This window comes from Lepisosteus platostomus, chromosome 9, assembly GCF_059453375.1.
Source record: "Lepisosteus platostomus isolate fLepPlt1 chromosome 9, fLepPlt1.hap1, whole genome shotgun sequence".
NCBI classification, from domain to species: domain Eukaryota; kingdom Metazoa; phylum Chordata; class Actinopteri; order Semionotiformes; family Lepisosteidae; genus Lepisosteus; species Lepisosteus platostomus.
In genome coordinates this window covers 26,309,048-26,327,310 of record NC_142619.1, presented here as the reverse complement: position 1 = coordinate 26,327,310, position 18,263 = coordinate 26,309,048, and the positions used below count along the sequence as shown (strand labels likewise).

At 37.2% G+C, this 18,263-nt stretch overlaps 1 protein-coding gene across 1 annotated transcript; it reads left to right on the top strand.

Moving 5' to 3' along the window:
- The first annotated feature begins 535 nt into the window (after positions 1 to 535).
- LOC148654681 (cAMP-regulated D2 protein) lies at positions 536 to 17,409 on the top strand. Its single transcript, XM_088647316.1, has 8 exons — positions 536 to 1,136; positions 1,388 to 1,589; positions 3,268 to 3,401; positions 4,952 to 5,079; positions 7,243 to 7,361; positions 9,081 to 9,221; positions 9,430 to 9,602; positions 15,533 to 17,409. The coding sequence occupies exons 1-8, from the start codon at positions 729 to 731 to the stop codon at positions 15,983 to 15,985; spliced, it is 1,758 nt and encodes a 585-aa protein (XP_088503442.1). The 5' UTR covers positions 536 to 728; the 3' UTR covers positions 15,986 to 17,409.
- The last annotated feature ends 854 nt before the right edge of the window (positions 17,410 to 18,263 follow it).

Genomic DNA, 18,263 nt, shown 5'->3' with positions numbered 1-18,263 from the left:
TGTCTTTTCCTCTCCTGTGTAGCTCACAATATGCTTCAAAGTCATGTGTCTATGTATACAGTATGAATGAATAGGTCTGCAACATGGGAATCTATTTTAAAATAATTATATACCAGTTGGTTTCAATTAGGCCGTTTTCATGACTGGTAATTCGTGTACTTTTTGATTTCTAAAACAAAGAAAAGTCTGTTGTGGCTTGCATTCCAAGAGATGAAACATTAACTGATGTCACATGTATGAGCACAGAACAGTATGTGTCAGAATGAATGATGACCACTAGGCAAATAAAACTGCAAGGCCAGTAACAATATTTAAATACCTATCAAGAACTAAAGTGATCCATACTGAGGAATCCAGAATAAATGCTTTTAACAATTTATCTCCTAAAGATCAAACTGCATGTTCTTTGCCTGTCAGCAGGAAACGCATAACAAGTGCTGTCTGTTAATGATTTCACAGAACGTCTATGCAGAACTTGTGACATCCTGCTTTGTGAATGCTGAGTTCTGGCGAAGTGCCATATAAGGAGGTATTTTCTGTTAGACCAGTATAAGAACAGAAAGGACTGAGTCGGCAGTTAGCAAGTCATATGATGTATGTGGTAATACTTTGTTTGTTACATAGTATAAAAAGACTAACTTTAGAACAATGATGAGATATGTAGTGGAAGCAGATATTTTAAAGGTTTAAAGTTAAATCTGGAATATTTTCATCGGAGGGATCTAAGGATGAACTGCAATCCCATGTTGGTGCTCATTGTGTTGAGCCTGGCTTCATGCTCGGCAACTTTTTCTAGCAATGAGATTTCCATACGTGCACTCCTGAGACTAATTGCTTCGTCTGCTGACTCAGTTGACAAGAAAGCTGATCAAAGAGAAACCACCAAGTTTAAGTTATTTTCTGATGAGGACCCAAAAGTGCGAACAAGATATGGAATGGTTAAAGGACTTAAAACAGGCAGAGCACATGTTTTCTATGGAATCCCTTACGCAGCTCCTCCGGTTCGTAGTAGCCGCTGGAAACCACCGGCTGCACTGGTTCCTTGGCATGGAGTTTATGATGCCACCTTTCCAAGAGCCGCCTGCTTCCAAGCTTGTGGGAATCCGATTGAGAAAGACAGGGAATGTCCAGAAAAGGTAATGCTCGAATAGAAAAGAGAGTGAAAATGGGTATGGGTAATACTTATAAATGTACTACAGGAAGATACAGAATACTGTATGTAATAATTGAATTCCTAAGAGAAAAGGCAGACTGCAGTTCCTTATTAAAGGATGTAATATTGTTTAGGAAGCAAAAATAGACAAATATGGCATAGTACCAAATTATTTGGTTATATTTTTCTGTCAAACACATCCATGACTCCATATCTTTGTACTTCACCTTATAGGTCAGCGAAGACTGCCTGTACCTCAATATCTTTGTGCCTTTAGACGTCAACTTCACAGCCCCTGTATCAAAGTCCCTCCCAGTGATGGTCTGGATTCACGGGGGGGATTTTATAGCTGGCAGTGCCTCCAAAGCTTTATATGATGGGAGATTTATCGCCAGTTCAACCCACACGGTGGTGGTCAGCATAGCATATCGCTTAGGTAAGACATATTTATTCACTGTCAAATGTTTTAGCACTCTGACCCAGGTGTGGGACCCGCTTATTGAGTCAAAATCTTTGCTAGTGTGAAAGCATCTATCGGGGTTGTAAGCGGGTTGACCCAGGTCAACAGAGAACCACGTCAGGAGCTGGGTTGACCTGGGACATTTGAGGTGAAACTCTGAAAGATTTAGAGGTACTCGTGTAGTCATACTGTATATTCATGTGTTATGTGAAGTATGAAGTATGATCGGAAGTATCTACAAATATGGTTCATTCTTACACAACACAGGGACTTTCAAAATGTGTGTGTATAGGGAGATAACGATTGGTATTAGGAAAAAAGTGGCTACTTTAAATAGGAGTTGGTGAATAATAAAAGCTGTTCTCATTACATTTGTATGATAGTCTATCATAGGACAGTGTAGTATATTGTGATCATATTTAATATCGATTACAGTTAAGAACTACAAGTATTAGTTTATTATTGTGTAGGAATAGTACTTTCAACAAGAAATTCTATAATATTCCTGTCATACTTTTCTTTGCATACTTACATATGTAGGAATACTGTACATGTATTGTATGGAGGAGCATCATAAGTCTACTACAACAACTAATAATAATAAGAAGAAGTCCTTACACTTATGAAGTGCTTTTCTGTACACTCCACTCAAAGCACTTCACAGCTTTCAGTGTGGAGTGGAGTGGAGAAGGGGGACTTCCCTTCATCACCACCAATGTGTAGCACCCACCTGGATGATGTGCCAGTACGCGCACACATCAGTTATCAGTGGAAAGGAGAACAGGTAATGAAGTCAGTTCATTGATAGGAGACCATAATTGGTGAAGGCCAGGGAGAAATTTGGGCAGGACTGGGGGGTAACACCCCTAATCTTTTCGAGAGACACCCTGGACTCCCATCTATGTACTGAGGCAGGCTCACACCTGCTTAGCTGCAGTGACTTGACACTTGTGAGTTGCAGGGTGATATAGCTAAAACATATTTTCAAAAGGGAGCAAAATGGTGTTTTTTCAGATGAGAAAAAATGGAACCTTGTACTGTATTCCAGATTAAAGTTCCTTTTTTTGCTTTTCAATTAAACCATATTTCTAGCCTGTTAATGGGTTTCTGTAAATGTACAGTAAATGTGGGCACTGAGATATCCTTAAATTGCACTTGGTTGTATTAATGTGCAGAAATCATACAGCTTAGTTAGATTATGCTAGTGGAGAAAATATTGCAGTGTGACCAAAAACGTTCTAAAACCTGCAGAATGTATTAATTTCCCCACTTTTTGTTTGTCACAAGATTTTCCATTTTTTGTACATTTCTTGAATTAGCTGTATTTTCTTGTTTTATGCTGTTTTTAAAATGTAATGAAGTATCCATTACAAAAATTGAGTTATGTATTAACATTAAAATTTCATTTATGATATAGGTAATCCCATGAAAATAATAACAATGCAATTTATTGTAAATTATAAACATCTCACAAATGTGTATACTGTTAACTTTTAGATGTTAAGTCTATGGAAGCCTGTTTCTGCCAGGGAGTAAAAAAACAAATGATACAGTATGTCAGAATTTCACAGAATTATTTTTTTCTGTCAAAATATTTATTAGAAAACATGCTGGGTGACAAAACACCAGACATTTGTATGACCTTTCAATGCAGGAGCTTTTGGATTCCTTGTCACAGGGACAGATCCTAAAACATCTTCCCTAGGAAACTATGGTTTTTTGGACCAACAAACTGCACTTCTTTGGGTTCAGCAAAATATTGCTGTGTTTGGAGGAGATCCAAACAAGGTAAGTGTGAAAAGAAAATGGTACAACGTTTCTGATTATATTAGATAATATACAGTATATAACATATATTATATACAATAAATGTATATATAAATATATTATACATCATATACTGTATTTGATTGTATTACATGAATATTAGAACATAAGAAAAGGTCCTGTGAACAAGAGGGTGCCATTCGACCCATCTTTCTTGTTTGGCAGTTTAGTAGCTAAGCAAATTTAAACTCATCCAACTGTTCCTGAAAGGTGCCCACAGTTGTGTTTGGGCCACAACAACCTAGCTAGGAAGTCTGTTCCAGATGACTATTTATAGAAGTGAGTAAATATGAGTTTCCTTTTCTCTGTCCTACATGTGCCAGTTAATTACATTTAATTAATTCAATTGCACTTGCTCAGTTCTTTAAATTTGTATCGTCACATTAAGGGGAATACATTTCCCGTGTTTATGAATATTCTGCTTTAAATTGTACATTGTATACAAGTCATGATGGATTTTACACAGGATATCTTTAAGAATGTCTCATACTCTGTACTGTAAATCACATGCAAGCTTTATATTCTCTGAATATCTGCAAAACATGTAAATGATGGTCTGTCACTTTCAGGCAATTCATTATTCTCTTCAACTCTTCAAAAATAAAGTAGTGCCATTGCATTCTGAATTTGAAAGCTTTCCTCTGATAAAACATGCATGTTCAATTGGGCTGAGGTTTAATTAAAAATATTAGAGGTTGAAAGGCAAATATCTGCTTGGCAGTCAGGTACAGTACATTAGTCTCAATTATGTCTGAAAAAAGGGCTGGTGAGGTGATAATTTGGCACTTTGTAGTTACAGCATTAAGGCTTTTCAGGTTCACTTAAAAAATCTATTGTGTACAAATGTCAGAAGATCTATGAAGCATTGAGTGCTACGCATAAATATTAATTTTACATACAAGGAAATGTCCTGCAATTGACTGTTCTTAGCACTTCTCAAAGATGACAAAATATAACAATGCCTGAATATTGATTAAAAACATTTTTGTGCATTTCTATAATGCATATTATAAAAATACAAAATAATGTGTAATAGTCATATTTATAATATGTATTACTGTACATTAGTATTTTCAGGCTGATTTGATGCTTAGGACGGAAATAAACACGAGTTTCTGGAATGTAAATATATTAACAATATACATACAGTTAACATTAAAGAATACAGATCCTAGAGGGGAATGGAAGAAAGCCCACAGGTATATAACCCACTGGAAAATGGCCCACTGGTTCAAGATATTTATGTAGTTAAGTCAATGGTTACATCAATAATGGAAGTGCTTAACTGACAATGAACTGTATGTATTAAATAATAATGTGATGTGTTTGAATTCCTAAGGGTTATTTTATGATCTGTATTCCTACACTTGGCTATACAACATAAATAAAGTATTATTAGATTCTGTTTTTTCTTAAAATGTAAGGCACCCACAGATTAAATGTTTTCCCCTTTAGTCTAATTATGGTTTTAGAAAAGGAATACAATTCTGAAAACTGTTTTCTCAATGTAGGTGACAATATTTGGGGAAAGTGCTGGGGCACAGTCCGTGAGTCTCCATTTAATGGTACAAAGCAGCAAACCCTTATTTAAACAAGCTGTCCTTCAGAGTCTGCCCTTCTCCATTCCACTGAAGACAAAGTAAGAAACCCACATTTATTACTGCTGTGAGAATATGTAAAAACTTGCTGTCAATTGTTATCATTGTTGCTATACACAATTTGCTCCGAAATTCTTACAAAGAAAATTTAACAAATACTATTTGTGGGCGGAGTGGTGGCTCTGTGGCTAAGGATCTGCACCTGTGGCTGGAAGGTTGCCAGTTCAAATCCCGTAGCTGGCAGAGGAATCCAACCCCATTGGGCTCCTGAGCAAGGCCCTTAACACCAACTTCTCCAGGGGTGCTGTACAATGGCTGACCCTGTGCTCTGACTCCAGGCTCTCTCCCTGTCTGTGTATCTGTGTGTCTCATGGAGAGCAAGCTGGGGTATGCAAAAGGATGAATTTCTAATGCAAGAAATTGTATAAGGCTGATAAAGTGATGTTATTTCTGTGATTTTTTTTTCTGCAAATGGTTTTCAGTTGTTTTGCATGAACAATGTCCCAGAGATAACTTTGGGCAACTGCCTTCCTGTAGTTTCATACAGTATTACAGTTCCATGTGTGCAAAAGAAAAAACTCTTTCATGCTTTACAAAAAATGGCCTACGTAGGAGCCCCCTATTTTAATTATGCTTCTGAATAACCACAAGTCTAAAAAAAAATCTTGCATGCTTCTTAGTCTTTTTGTGTGTGAAAAATGTAGAGTATATTGAGTCATTTATTTTTAATATTTAATGTTTTGCTATAGTACAATCTCAAGTATAGCAGTGCAACTCTAGTCCTGGAGTGCCAATGTGACTTCAAGCTTTCATTCCAACTCAGCAAATAATGACCTATATTAGTAAAATAATTGTCCCAATTGCACCAATTTACAAGCTCCTGTTAGTTTTTAAGGTGCTGCTGCTAAGAAAATGATACATCAGTGCTTGAGGACTGGAATTGGACCACAACCCCAGAAAGAGCCATTTAATTTTTATGATATAAAATGTCGTAAACATATTCACCACCTTTCAATGATGTCCCATTTTGGTGAATTGCAAATGATGAATCACACATTGAATCACAAATCTTGAATGCATTTATGAGCGAAAGAATCTAAATAGCAGAAAAAACTGCAATGAAAAATACAAAAATAAAATGTATTGATTGCATACGTTTTCAGATCTGTCCATTACATTACCTTCATTGGACTTTTCTCTGAAGTAATCTGATGAGAAAGAAGAGTTTTGGAACTATGTTTTTGGACAGATGTGAACAAAAATCTCGAGAAAGGAGCTCGAGAAAGAAAGGAATCGCTCCAAAAAGCATTTCATCAATAAAACATGGCCTGGCCTGATCTGTAATGATGAGGTAACTAAAATGGCAGAAGCACAGTTATTTCTGGGGTTTACAGAAACAGTTTGTCTGCTTGTGAGGACGTAAATGCTTCTGTTGGTGGCACTTCACCATACAACATGACATTGATCAAAAACCAGTGCATCCAAGGAGAAATAAGTGGAAAAGCTTGGATTGGTCAAGTCAAACTCCAGATTTAAATATACTGTAATCATATACAGTACAGTATATACTTGCATTTTATGTGCTCAAGAAGAAATTAAGTCAGGACACCCCAAAAATAGACAAGATCATAGTGTCTGCGGCAAAGTAACTCAAAATGATTATAAATTATGTAAAACATGATGCAGTGAAGGTATAATCAATGCAGGAGGTGAACAGATCTCAGCTTAGAGGTGCTCTCTAATAGCTATGTCTTGCATTATATGTTACATGAAGATAAGACTTACACATTTAAATTGTTTTCAGCTATGAATAACCATTTGCCCTTTCCAGATATTTAACAGCAAGTGAATTTAAATCCATGTTGTAACTCATTCTATTTAAAAACTTGTTTTTGGAAGAGGTTTTAGCCACTAGAGACCTGGTAAAATGTTTCTGAAGGAGAGCCAAGGGCCATAGACTGAACCCAGCAGGCCGAGGGGAGCCAGAAAAAGCAGTGACTCTAGCGTATTTTCAACAGTGACTTTCTATACTACCAATGATCCATCAAAATAATTGTCACCTGGAAAAAGGAACTGCATGGTTCCATTATTAGTGCTTGCAGGTTTTTATTTTAATTGACAAAATACAATTAAGCTTAATTAAGTTAAGTAAACAGTGTTAAGAGTTAACCTGTCAAGCCTATTTTTCTTTATTCCTTTTCCAGACATGATGCAGTAAAGCTAGGAAAAGATTTTGCTGAAATCGCAAATTGCTCAGTCAATGACATGGATTGCCTGCTGTCTCTTACCCCTGAAGCTGTCCTTGCTGCACAGATAAAAGCAGGTAATGATATTAAAAAATATTCCAATTCCTTTACCTCTCTTGTTAAATAATGCTATAGTTCAGCTAGGTTTAAATATGGCAGTCAAGGTTGCGTTCTGGTTAGCATTGTTGCCTTGTAGTTCTAGGGTCCTGGGTTCAATTCCTGGGGTGCTATCTGTATGGATCTTGTATGTTCTCACCCTGTTCATGTGGGTTTCCTCCATGTGAACAGGGTGACCTACCTCCTGGTAGGTTAATTGTCTTCTTTGAAAGCTGTCCCTGGTGTTAGTGTGTGCATGTTGCTTCTGTGTGTGCCCTGCAATGGACTGGCATCCTGTCCAGGGTGTATCCTGCCTTGAGCCCATTGCTTGGCAGGACAGGCTGTGGCTCCCCTGTGACCCTGACTGAATATAGCGGTTGGGAAATGAATGTATGGAAGTTCAGATATTGTACATTGTTTTTGGATGTCTTTTTAAAGGTTTAACATTTTTTTAAAGGTATTTTAAACCCTTTTAAATGATTCCCTGGTAGAACTTTAATTGATCACTAATTGAATACTGGGCTTAAAAGGTGCCCGAGAAGTAACATTAAAAATGGTTATCTATAGTGTTTATATACAGTAATAACACTGCAGTTACTGTTTAAATGCCAGATTTAAAAAAATTATTAAAGGGGTAAATACTTTGAAAAACTCTGTACAGTGTTGAAAAGATAACATCCGCTGAACATCAGAAACAAGTATGAACTTTTTAGCTCAACACATGTGAGAAAATATTTTCAAGCATTTCATTGTAAATCCTAACTAGGCAGGAATGAGCTGTTCAAAATGTTATTTCTCTCCTGTGCAGCCACCCTACCCCACATCCCTGACGTACCCTTTCATGTCTTTTGCTCCTTGAGCAGTAGTACAAATTGAATTTCCATTCTTTTCTAACTTTCTAACCTAATCTGTTTCTCCCTTTTGCCTTATTTTGCAAAATGTGTGCAAAAATGTCTGTTCCTTTCTTTCACTTTTGTAATCACTATGACCTGTGCACATTTAATAATCGAAATATACATTCAATTTAAAAATGAGTCCAATTACAGACTTGGTTCTTTCAAGTTATGACAAAAAAATCACTAAGCTGTGCATTCAAAAACCCATTTAAGTACTAGCTGTCGTACAGAAATACATTAATTACCGACGGTTCTGTTGCTATGTAAGCAGGGCTTATATTAATTAACAACATTGGTAATGGAAAATGTTGCTACGGTATGAACAATGACTTTGAAAAGCAAAATATCTGAAAACATCAGAGCAATGCGCTTCTCTGGCTTAAGAAGTCAAAGAACCAGTGAAAAAATAATGTGTTCAAATTAATTAATTGGGTTTTCTGAGAAATAAAGTTTTCTATTTTATAAAGTTTTAAAGAACATTTCTAAGGGATGACAGCAACAAGGGACAAACCTCTGCTACTCTGACTTGTTTTCTTCTGTGATGCCATTTCATATAAAGCGATAAATACCACAGTAAACCACTCTTTATTGCTTGTATTCCTCTTTATGCATCACTCCTCCAGCCCATCTCCACCTTTGCTGGTACTCCCTGATTAACTCCTTAACTCCTCCCTCCACATGGGGATCCTATCCTCCTTATCCTGCAGCCAGGTGGTTGGTCCTCACCCAAAGGGTTTAAGCCAGGTCTTCTTATACCTTACTCCACAATAAATAAATAAATAAATGTTTTTTCTTTTCTTCCAGGTTCTAAAATTATAAATCCATTTCGGTTCCTAGAGATGTTTGAGACCTGGGGACCATTCATTGATGGAGAGTTAATCAAAGAGCAAGCAGTGACTGCTTTTCTTAAGGGCCATTGGCAGAAAGAAAAGCCCATTCTTCTAGGTACTGTATGTTTCAAGGCAGATTTGTATTCTGATTTGATGCTGGAATAATTTCATTATATTTTATAGAAATTTTGATTGTACTGCTGCTGTTGTTTTGAAAAAAATCTCTAATTTTCTCCAAGTACAATAGTTGTGACGTTGCCTTACAATGGCCAAAGCACAGATCTAACTGTTTCTGCTGTCTAACTGTTTCTGCTGTTATTCAGGCACAACGTCTGAAGAAGGAGTTATATTCGTGTACAGTGTCTTCACCAAACCTGTTTCACTGCTTGAATGTACAGTTTACACCGCTGCCATTTTCAAACAACACGCTCTAAGAATTCTGCACAAATACTTGCCTTTCTATCCTGATGCAGACCATCGGAAACTGATGTCACAGGTGAGTACATTTATTATGACACACATCTATATCTTTTGAGCTGAGTCTTTTTTAAAACTGCAAGTAAATCACTGCAGTTTTTTAATCACTGCACGGTTCTCCTTCACAAAAAAAAAAATATCTCTTTGGAGGGCTTGACAACTATGTTCAATACCTGTGTGATAGAGTCAAGTCCAGTGCAGATGTACTGTAAAAACAGAGGATGAAGGCAACCATAGTTCTGTATTTGTAGGGCTTTAATGAACAATTGTAAAATACAACAATAACACAAATCAATGTCCCCTTCCATGAAATCTTTTTGAAACTAGTCTCTCACCCACAGTGTTATCCTGTTGTCCCCCAAGCAGCTGCTTATTTGACTGGAAGTCAGTCCCAGGATAGGCTAATTGGCAAAACCACCTCAGACTGGTCAGTAAACTTTCTTGGGAGCTCCATACTGCAGCCCAGCTGGTCCTAATTTGGGACATGATGGCTTCTAGTCTTGTTACAGCTTGCCAGGCACACAGGCTCAGCCAATTGAGGGTGAATTGCCAATGATATACAGCCTGTTGACTACTTGAACTGCCAAATGTTATTGATGAAAGCATGTCTTTCTTTTATTTATTTGTCTTTATTTTTTTCTTCTGTCAGTCCCCTCAAAAATAACCCTACTTCAGAGAAACTGTTTCCAACAACTTCAGCGTACAGGACGTTACACAACCTCTTTTCAACATGCTTGCCTTTATTTAAAGATTGCACAGCTCTTACTAGTTCATCAATTTATAATTACAGGTGGGAATGACACTGTATCAGACACTCCTAATGAGCTTTATTTTCCCTTCTGCAGAGGTTCAATTGTTTACTTTACATCTGAATGAAGATGTTTCAGAAATTGGTACAGGGTTGATACCAATGTCAAATCCCATTTGTCCTTTAGAGAGATACAAGCACATTTAGAACACAGAAAATTGGAAGCAATTAGCCTGATTAAGAACTGAGCAGGAGCAAAAGCCATGAGATACAGTGTTTCATGACCAGGGTAGGGAACCACTTCCATAAATAGTGGTCATGGAGATAAACCTTTTACATTATTTGTGTATTTGAGAGCTTCTTTAGAGACTTGAAACAGTAAAAGCACTTTTTCAGAATGTAGGCTATGCCCTATAACACAGAGAATGTCACTTTGAATCCAAGTTAAGTCCTTTGCCAACTGAGACTGGTATTGCCCAGGTGTCACTAAACACAGTTATGCTCAATCTCTCCATGTTATTCTCTTCTTGCACTGCACTATGCCTTCTGTGGCTTGCCACTCACCCAAGAGCTTTCGACTGCAGTCATGCCCGTCATCCCTCCCATGCTGATGTGCTGGTCATCATAGTAAACTACACTGAGAACTAGCCATGTTAAACAGAGAAGAATGGAAGAAACGTCTTCATTTATTTTTCAAATATGTTTTTTACTTTTTTTGTTACCATTTATTATATATGAAATGAATAGTGGAGTCTAATCACTTTAGACTTGTCTACTGTGCTGTAGCCTATTTACTAACTTTTATTTCCCATATGTGATATTTGCTTTGCAGACAGGTAAAAAACATAACACAATGCAAATTACATTTAACACAACATAAACCTATTAAAAAATAAAAAAACATACCTGAATGATGAGAAAGAAAAAAATAAATACAGAACTAAAGGAAAATATGCAACTAATTGTTCAGATTAAGCAGGGTAAAAGCCATGGGAATGCAGAGGATAACTTAGTTCTACTGCACAGAGTAGTAGGTAGTCTAAATTGATGCTCAGATTGATGCTTCACTGTGCAAGGGGTGATCATGACAGTTGGTGATTATACTGGCCTTCCACATGATTTGTTTGGCATAGGTACAGTATGTGACAGCTGTAGCTGTCGTTCACCAATAATTGTGCTAGCTACCTTCACCATTACTGCTCAGTCTATTGTATTGTGTGTATTTCAGTTACCAAACCAGGCTACCAGGCATGAATGTTAGGACAGATTCAATAAATGTAATATAAAATAAAGTCATCCTTGTACAACACATTAAAAGAGCAGAGTTTTCTGAGGAAGAACAATCGCTGTTGTTCTTATACGTGGTATCTGTGTTTTCCTCAAAGGTTAGTTTGTTATCAACAGCAGTACCAAGATATTTGTAAATGTTGACAATTTCAATGTCTTGCTTCTCAGTGACTGTTGGTTTTGCAGATGGTGATTGCTTTCTATAATCAATTATCATGTCTTTGGTTTTCTGGCACATTAAGTTGAAGGAAGGAGCTGTTGCAGCACTCAACCAAGTAAACCACCACAGGCCCATGATCAGTGTCTACGTCTTGGAGGAAAACGACAATGAGAGTCATTAGCAAACTTACTGATGTGTCTGTCCTCAAAAGGGCTTTCACAGCTGTCTGTATACAGGATGTACAGGATGTGGGAACATCACACTGCCCCAAGAAAACCCAGTCAAAGAGCAAAGCTGTTGATCAAAAACTCTAAGATTCAACCCACAATAGATTATAAAAGTATTCTCTTGGTTAACAAGCATGGTTGAATGGTATTAAAAGACTGGATAGAAAGCTATAAATCAAAGGCATTAGATGTGTCTTGGGACCTTCTAGATGTGAATATAAGAGATTCAGTAATGTGAGGGCCGGATTTTCAACTTCTCTTTCAGCCCTATAGGCAAATTGCATGGGATGTAGTAGGTGCTCTAACAACTACACTATAGTACTACCACAGGTGCCACCATGTGCAGCAAGATGTGAAAGAATGCCCAAAGGTACTTCATGATCACCATTTTTTTCATGTTATTTCTGTATCAACCTGCAGATGGCGCCTTCATTCCTGTTAATGTGCAGACAATCCCGAAGTTCTCTTTTAGGCTTCATTAATTACTCTCTTCTGAATGGACAGCTGGAGCGGTAGGTAGGTTAATAAGCCCCAGCCCCCACCCCATTGCTCCTTTTGTTGCAGAACTCCTCAACACGGCTGCCTTGTGTGGAAGCACACCTGCAGTGAGGCGTTGAGCTGAAGCAGCTGCACGTTCCCCCACAGCCTCTGTCTGCTGGTGCATCTGCTGCAGACACGGTCACATTATGCCTTGGCACGATTTGAGCTCTAGTGCTTTACAAATACCTTTAAATGAAACCATGACTAACTCAGTAAACACAAAGGAATTCTGATGAGGAAAAATTGATTTTGTGCTTTGGTCGACTGAAAATAGCAGAACGTCAAGCATGCTGCACACAAGTGTCGACAATCTGGCCAGTCTAACTCATTTGATCGTTCATAGTTAATTGATCTGAGGAGCTCATCCAGCCATTACTTGAAAGATGCCACAGTACCAGCATTGTCAACATGACTTGGTAGCTTGTTCCAGCTTCCCATAATCCTTTGTAAAATATTATACCATCTATTTCATGACAGCTGATAAGCCGAAGATATTAATTGCTATTGGAAATAGGAAAGGCCTAAAACTAAGATGTCAAAAAGAGAATCCAATCTCTGTAGTTTGATGAATAAGTTTAAAATGTACACCATCTGAGCTGTGCTATCAGAGCTCCTAGATAACTTCAGAAATACTAAAATACCACAGTGAAAGGTTCTTATAATTTTTAATTTGCAACACTCGCAGGCAGAAGAATTAAGAGGATGTACCAGATACCTAAGGAATAAGCCAAGAAAGGATTCTGCTCTAACAGTATTATTCAGAAGTGAATGTGTATCTCTATTGGCTAAAAACAAAACCTGAAGAAGACTAGTGACTTAGATCACATCCAAAAAACTGCCTCCCTTTGTGCTCTCTCTTTTATGCTTGCAAACAGCTTATTACCATGAAAGAAGAATCCTAATGCAGGTGTCTTAGCTATAATTCTCATATGTGGGAGGACAAGCAAAATATTTTTTTCTGACTGCTTGGTTTCCAGGTAACTGCCTGAAAGTGCTTGTTCATATAAATACAAAACTGAAACCTTTAGAAGTCCTTCACTGGTTTATTTCTTACCACAGAAAGAAACCACATGGAACTCTGACACATATTAAAGACTTATAATAATATGTATCTAAGCAAAAACATATTGCATGTTTTTTAATAATAAAGCTTTTGCAGTATTGTAAATGTTTACATTATTATATTTAGTATAAAAAATTAGAAGAATGTATTGAAAGAATCTACAAAATGTAAAGTCATTTTTTGTATATTTCACCCATCTTTTCTTAACTAATAATGCTTCCATCACTAAACCTTTTCAAGGCAACTGCATTATTGCAGTTAGCAACCTCAAGTGTTAAAAAATGGTTGCACTTGTGGATAGGACTACTTTTGACCCAAATGACATCTTCAACATAGACTTTGAAAGATCATTTTTTGGCCCAAGTCAAGTTTAGGACGAGTGATTTTTTTGCTCCTATCTGAATTTTTTTTTTCAGAAACTCTGGGGCCTGGATAGCACGGTGCACCATGTGGCAATTGTATCTCATAACTCACTGTGTCGGATCAAAAGTTGTAACAAAGCATTATTGAATCTCATTCACTTGCAGCAGCTTTTATTAATGGTCTTGATTATTTCCCACTCAGTTGACACCCCAGGTAGGGTTAGGGTTAGCATTCACACACTACTTAGACAATCTGTAAGCTCAGTGCTGGATTATGAGGCCCCCAAGTCAAGTTTAGGATGAGTGATTTTTTGCTCCTGTCTGAATTTTTTTTTCAGAAACTCTGGGGCCTGGATAGCGCAGTGCACCGTGCAGTAATCGTATCCCAAAACAGAGTCTGTCGGATCAAGACTTGTAACCAAGAATAATTGAATCATGTTCACTTACAACAGCTTTTACTAGTGGTCTTGATTGTTTCCCACTCATACTTTTTAGTTTGGGGAACATGTAAAAAACCAATGCCCACAGAGGTTCAGATATATTGTAAAACATGAACACTTTGAAGAGCTGTTATAGAGGACAGCATAGAGGCGAATGGTTTTTGATACTGTCATTCCTGACTAATTCACAATGTGATTGAGAAATGGAAATAAGAATGTTCACAAGAAAAAATATTGTTAGTTGTATGCTTTTTAAACCAGTCCTTTAAGTCTTGGATGGTGATCTTCAACTTTGGTCCTGGAAGGACACTGTGTTTGCAAGGTTTCATTTAGGCTGAGCTCTACGTCTCCATTGCTAATTTATTGCTTAAACTTTCTTGTTTACTTTAGATTAACTTCTTGCTTCTTGGTTAGTCCTGGGTGTCAAAAATACCCTACCTTGAGAGTGCCGTTTCCTACAAATGTAGTACTTTATGTAATCTTTTTCTCAACTAGCTTGAGTAATGATCTCACCTCTCGGTGGGTGAAGCAGTGGATCTCCAAGTTGTAAGATGAACCCACATGCTGAACAAAAGGCAGATGAGATTCACTGTGCACAGGTGTGGGTGCTAAGCCCACAGGCAGAGTGGTAGTATAGCAGTCCGGGAATGTTGTTCACAGTTAGTGATCAGGCAGGCATGGGGTCAAAGCAGGTGAAAATTAAACACAACTCATCCCAAAACACAAAGAGGAATATAAGAGACAGGGTCAGTGTGAAGTGAGGGTGAGTAACAATGTCTAACTAGGTAAGAAGTGTTTATCATTAAAATCACAAACCACAGTATGGATGTTATTTATTATTGTTTCTTTTGACAGTTTATGGTGAAACAAGTAAAATAGGGGTGACATTTCTGGGGTCCAGAATCAATCGTCATTTTTCACTACATGAATGGGTTTCTGGAAGTTAATTACATTCCTAAATAGATGTACTGTATGGGTGTACTCTTTTTGATCAATGATGAATATGCTGTTATGTTGTTGGCTGTGGAAATTAAAAATAACTCTTTGATATTGACACTTTCTGTTGATCGGCATCATCTTTTTGCTCCAGTAATACAATGTGATTTTGGCTTTTCTCCACAGACAGTTACCGACTATGTGTTTCTGTGTCCTTCGCGCAAGGCCGCTCGTACAGGAATGAAGGAGGGCAGCACAGTGTGGATGTACGTCTTTGATCATGTGATCTCTGACCACAGAGTATGGGATGGCCTTGAGTTCTGCTACCATCATGCCTGCCATGGCGCTGAGCTGCCTTTCATGTTTAACTCTGTAAGCCTCAGGAACTTCACCTTCACAGCACAAGAGCAGGTGCTAGCCAATCAGATGGTCTGTTACTGGGGCACATTTGCTCACACTGGTGATCCCAATGCACATGTGGAACAGACCCAGTTTTGTAAAAAACAGATGCCACCTGCTTGGCCGATGTACACAAACACAAGTGGTTGGCTAAATATGAACTTTACGCTGGGGTCACATTCCCAGCATGGTTCAAGAGATGAGTTCTGTGATTTTTGGGATAAGCTTGGTATTTACTAAGAAAAAGATATCAAATACAAGCCAAAATGTGTAGCTTCAGTCACTGTAAAATGTAGTCTTTCCTACATTTCTTTTATCTAATCTAACACCCTACTGTATATAGTTATGCATAATTCTAATGAAATAATAAAATAAACATTCAGTTCCTTCAGACAGAATACTTGAAAACAGTAAAAGGAACAAAGTTCTGACTTGCAATTGTCACATACACGTCATCAGTGAAATTAAATATTGTATCTGCTGTATTATGTATCAATAAGTTTAGACAGTATTAATGTCTAATTTGGCTTTTTTTTGCTTATAACAAATCAAATTAAAGCTTAAGAGAAACATGGATAATTCTTATAAGTTTGAATACCTGCAGTGTATCGGTGTAATACGTACTGATCTGGAATTATACATTCTTCTTACAAAAGAAGTAAATTTTACAATATTGAGTTCCCAGGAATTGCTGCAGTACTATATCTATATAGAAAACAATGACATTCTTAGTAAATGCAAGAAAGCATCATGACAGCCCTTGGCTACATGGTTGTTAGCATTGGAAGCACAAACAGCACCCAACAGAGCTGATACATGATACTTAATTTAACTGGTCAGTTACATGTTCTACCTGATTTTAAAAGATGCGGAGGAGTAAAAGCTCTATTGTGATATATAGATGATCATTTCCTCCACATTTACTCAGACCTCGTAAGGATCTGTAATTGTGTATTTAGATATAGGGGAAACAGGGTATTTTGATGTATTGTACAGTATACACAGTATTTGTAAACTAGTATTCTAAAACACCACAATGTTGGGGTGCTTGTATTTTCATACTTTTTCCCAGGATAGGTTTTGGGTTACTATGAGCCTAACCGAGAATTAGTGGCTTCTGTGAATGATTGTATTCTTCATCTTTCTTATTGTTTTGTAAAGCTGTATTGCAGTCTTATTATTAGAATTTTACTTTGGTGTAACAAGCCAAAACCCTAAGTAGCCAATGGTGACAGTAAAAAAACCACTAAATCTGCAGCTTTATTAATCAATAACTTGAGTAACCAAAAACATGAGTGATTTGTATCTAGCTTATACTGCTACATGTAGAGTTTGTTTCTCAATAGACAAAATATAGTTTATTTACAGTATTACTTGTATCAATGTATTAAGCCTAAATTAATGTGTTACCACCGGTGTGTTTTAACTAATGATCTTTTACTTTTTTCTTTCTATTTGTGATTAGCTTACAATGCAATTTATACAATTTACACTAATAAAATGGATATCACACTCACACATTTTTTACTATGGTAACACAGACAGTTGCTGTAAGATACTGTATAAGCTTCTGTATAAAAAATAACGTCTGCAATTTGATTTTTCATTTTATAAATTTATTTCTTCAACATTAAACAGCTGACTGAATTGTTGTGAAAAATAAATGTGTCAATACAAGTTCAAAGCATTTTTACTGTGAGCTGTTTGTAGTATTTAAACATGTAGCAGTGTTGAACAAAGGTATTTAAAGAACTTTTACCTAATGTGTATGAATTATGAAATGTATTATCTATGAGTTAGGCTTTCTGGAAAAATATAGGCTTGTTCTTTTTGTTGTTAAATGGTACTAAGACGTTAGGTAAGTAGCTCCCTTTTTTAGGCCATAAAGGCCCATGAGGAATGGGGGGCAAGGGCCACCATTTTTCTTGACCATCAGACACTAGAGGTGGAGGTGATGTGGTCAGCATCACGGCCGGCCTATTACCCCCAGAAGGATTAACCTCCAATACTCACTTGGAAAGCAGGCTGAGTGGACCTGGGAGCCGTCTGGAAGGAATTAGAGCAAGCTACATCGCTTGCCCTGGGATTGAACCCGGGACCTTTCAGGCAGGAGCTAGACACCCTTGCCCTTATTATTTATACTGTACAGTTCTTAACAGCCTCCCTAGACTTCAGGTTGGATATTTGGAGGAGAACGTCTGATGAAAGCCACAATTTATATCATAATAAAGTGAGAAGGCACTTACATCACTAACAGAAGGCATTGTGAAACCTTTGAATTTGTTAGTTAATTTTTCTTTTTCTATATAATAATGCCCACTATCCAGTTGACATTAGCAAAAGTACCTTGTAGCCTGATCATGTTAGATTTCACAGGCTGAGCAAGTCTGGGCCTTGTCAAAAGTCTCCTCCTATAGGTAAAGTCTATTTTATAATATTAATATTGTTACAGTACATTCAAGTGGGTAGCTGCATCAGCATACAGTACATAGGCTGCTAAAGGAACAAGTAAAGGTTT

Bases quoted from the DNA above. Each gene is read 5' to 3' on its own strand.
- LOC148654681 (XM_088647316.1), top strand. From the start codon at position 729: ATGAACTGCAATCCCATGTTGGTGCTCATTGTGTTGAGCCTGGCTTCA. The intron at 7,362-9,080 runs GTAATGATATTA...CTTTTCTTCCAG, and splicing joins TGCTGCACAGATAAAAGCAG to GTTCTAAAATTATAAATCCA. The intron at 9,222-9,429 runs GTACTGTATGTT...GCTGTTATTCAG, and splicing joins AGAAAAGCCCATTCTTCTAG to GCACAACGTCTGAAGAAGGA.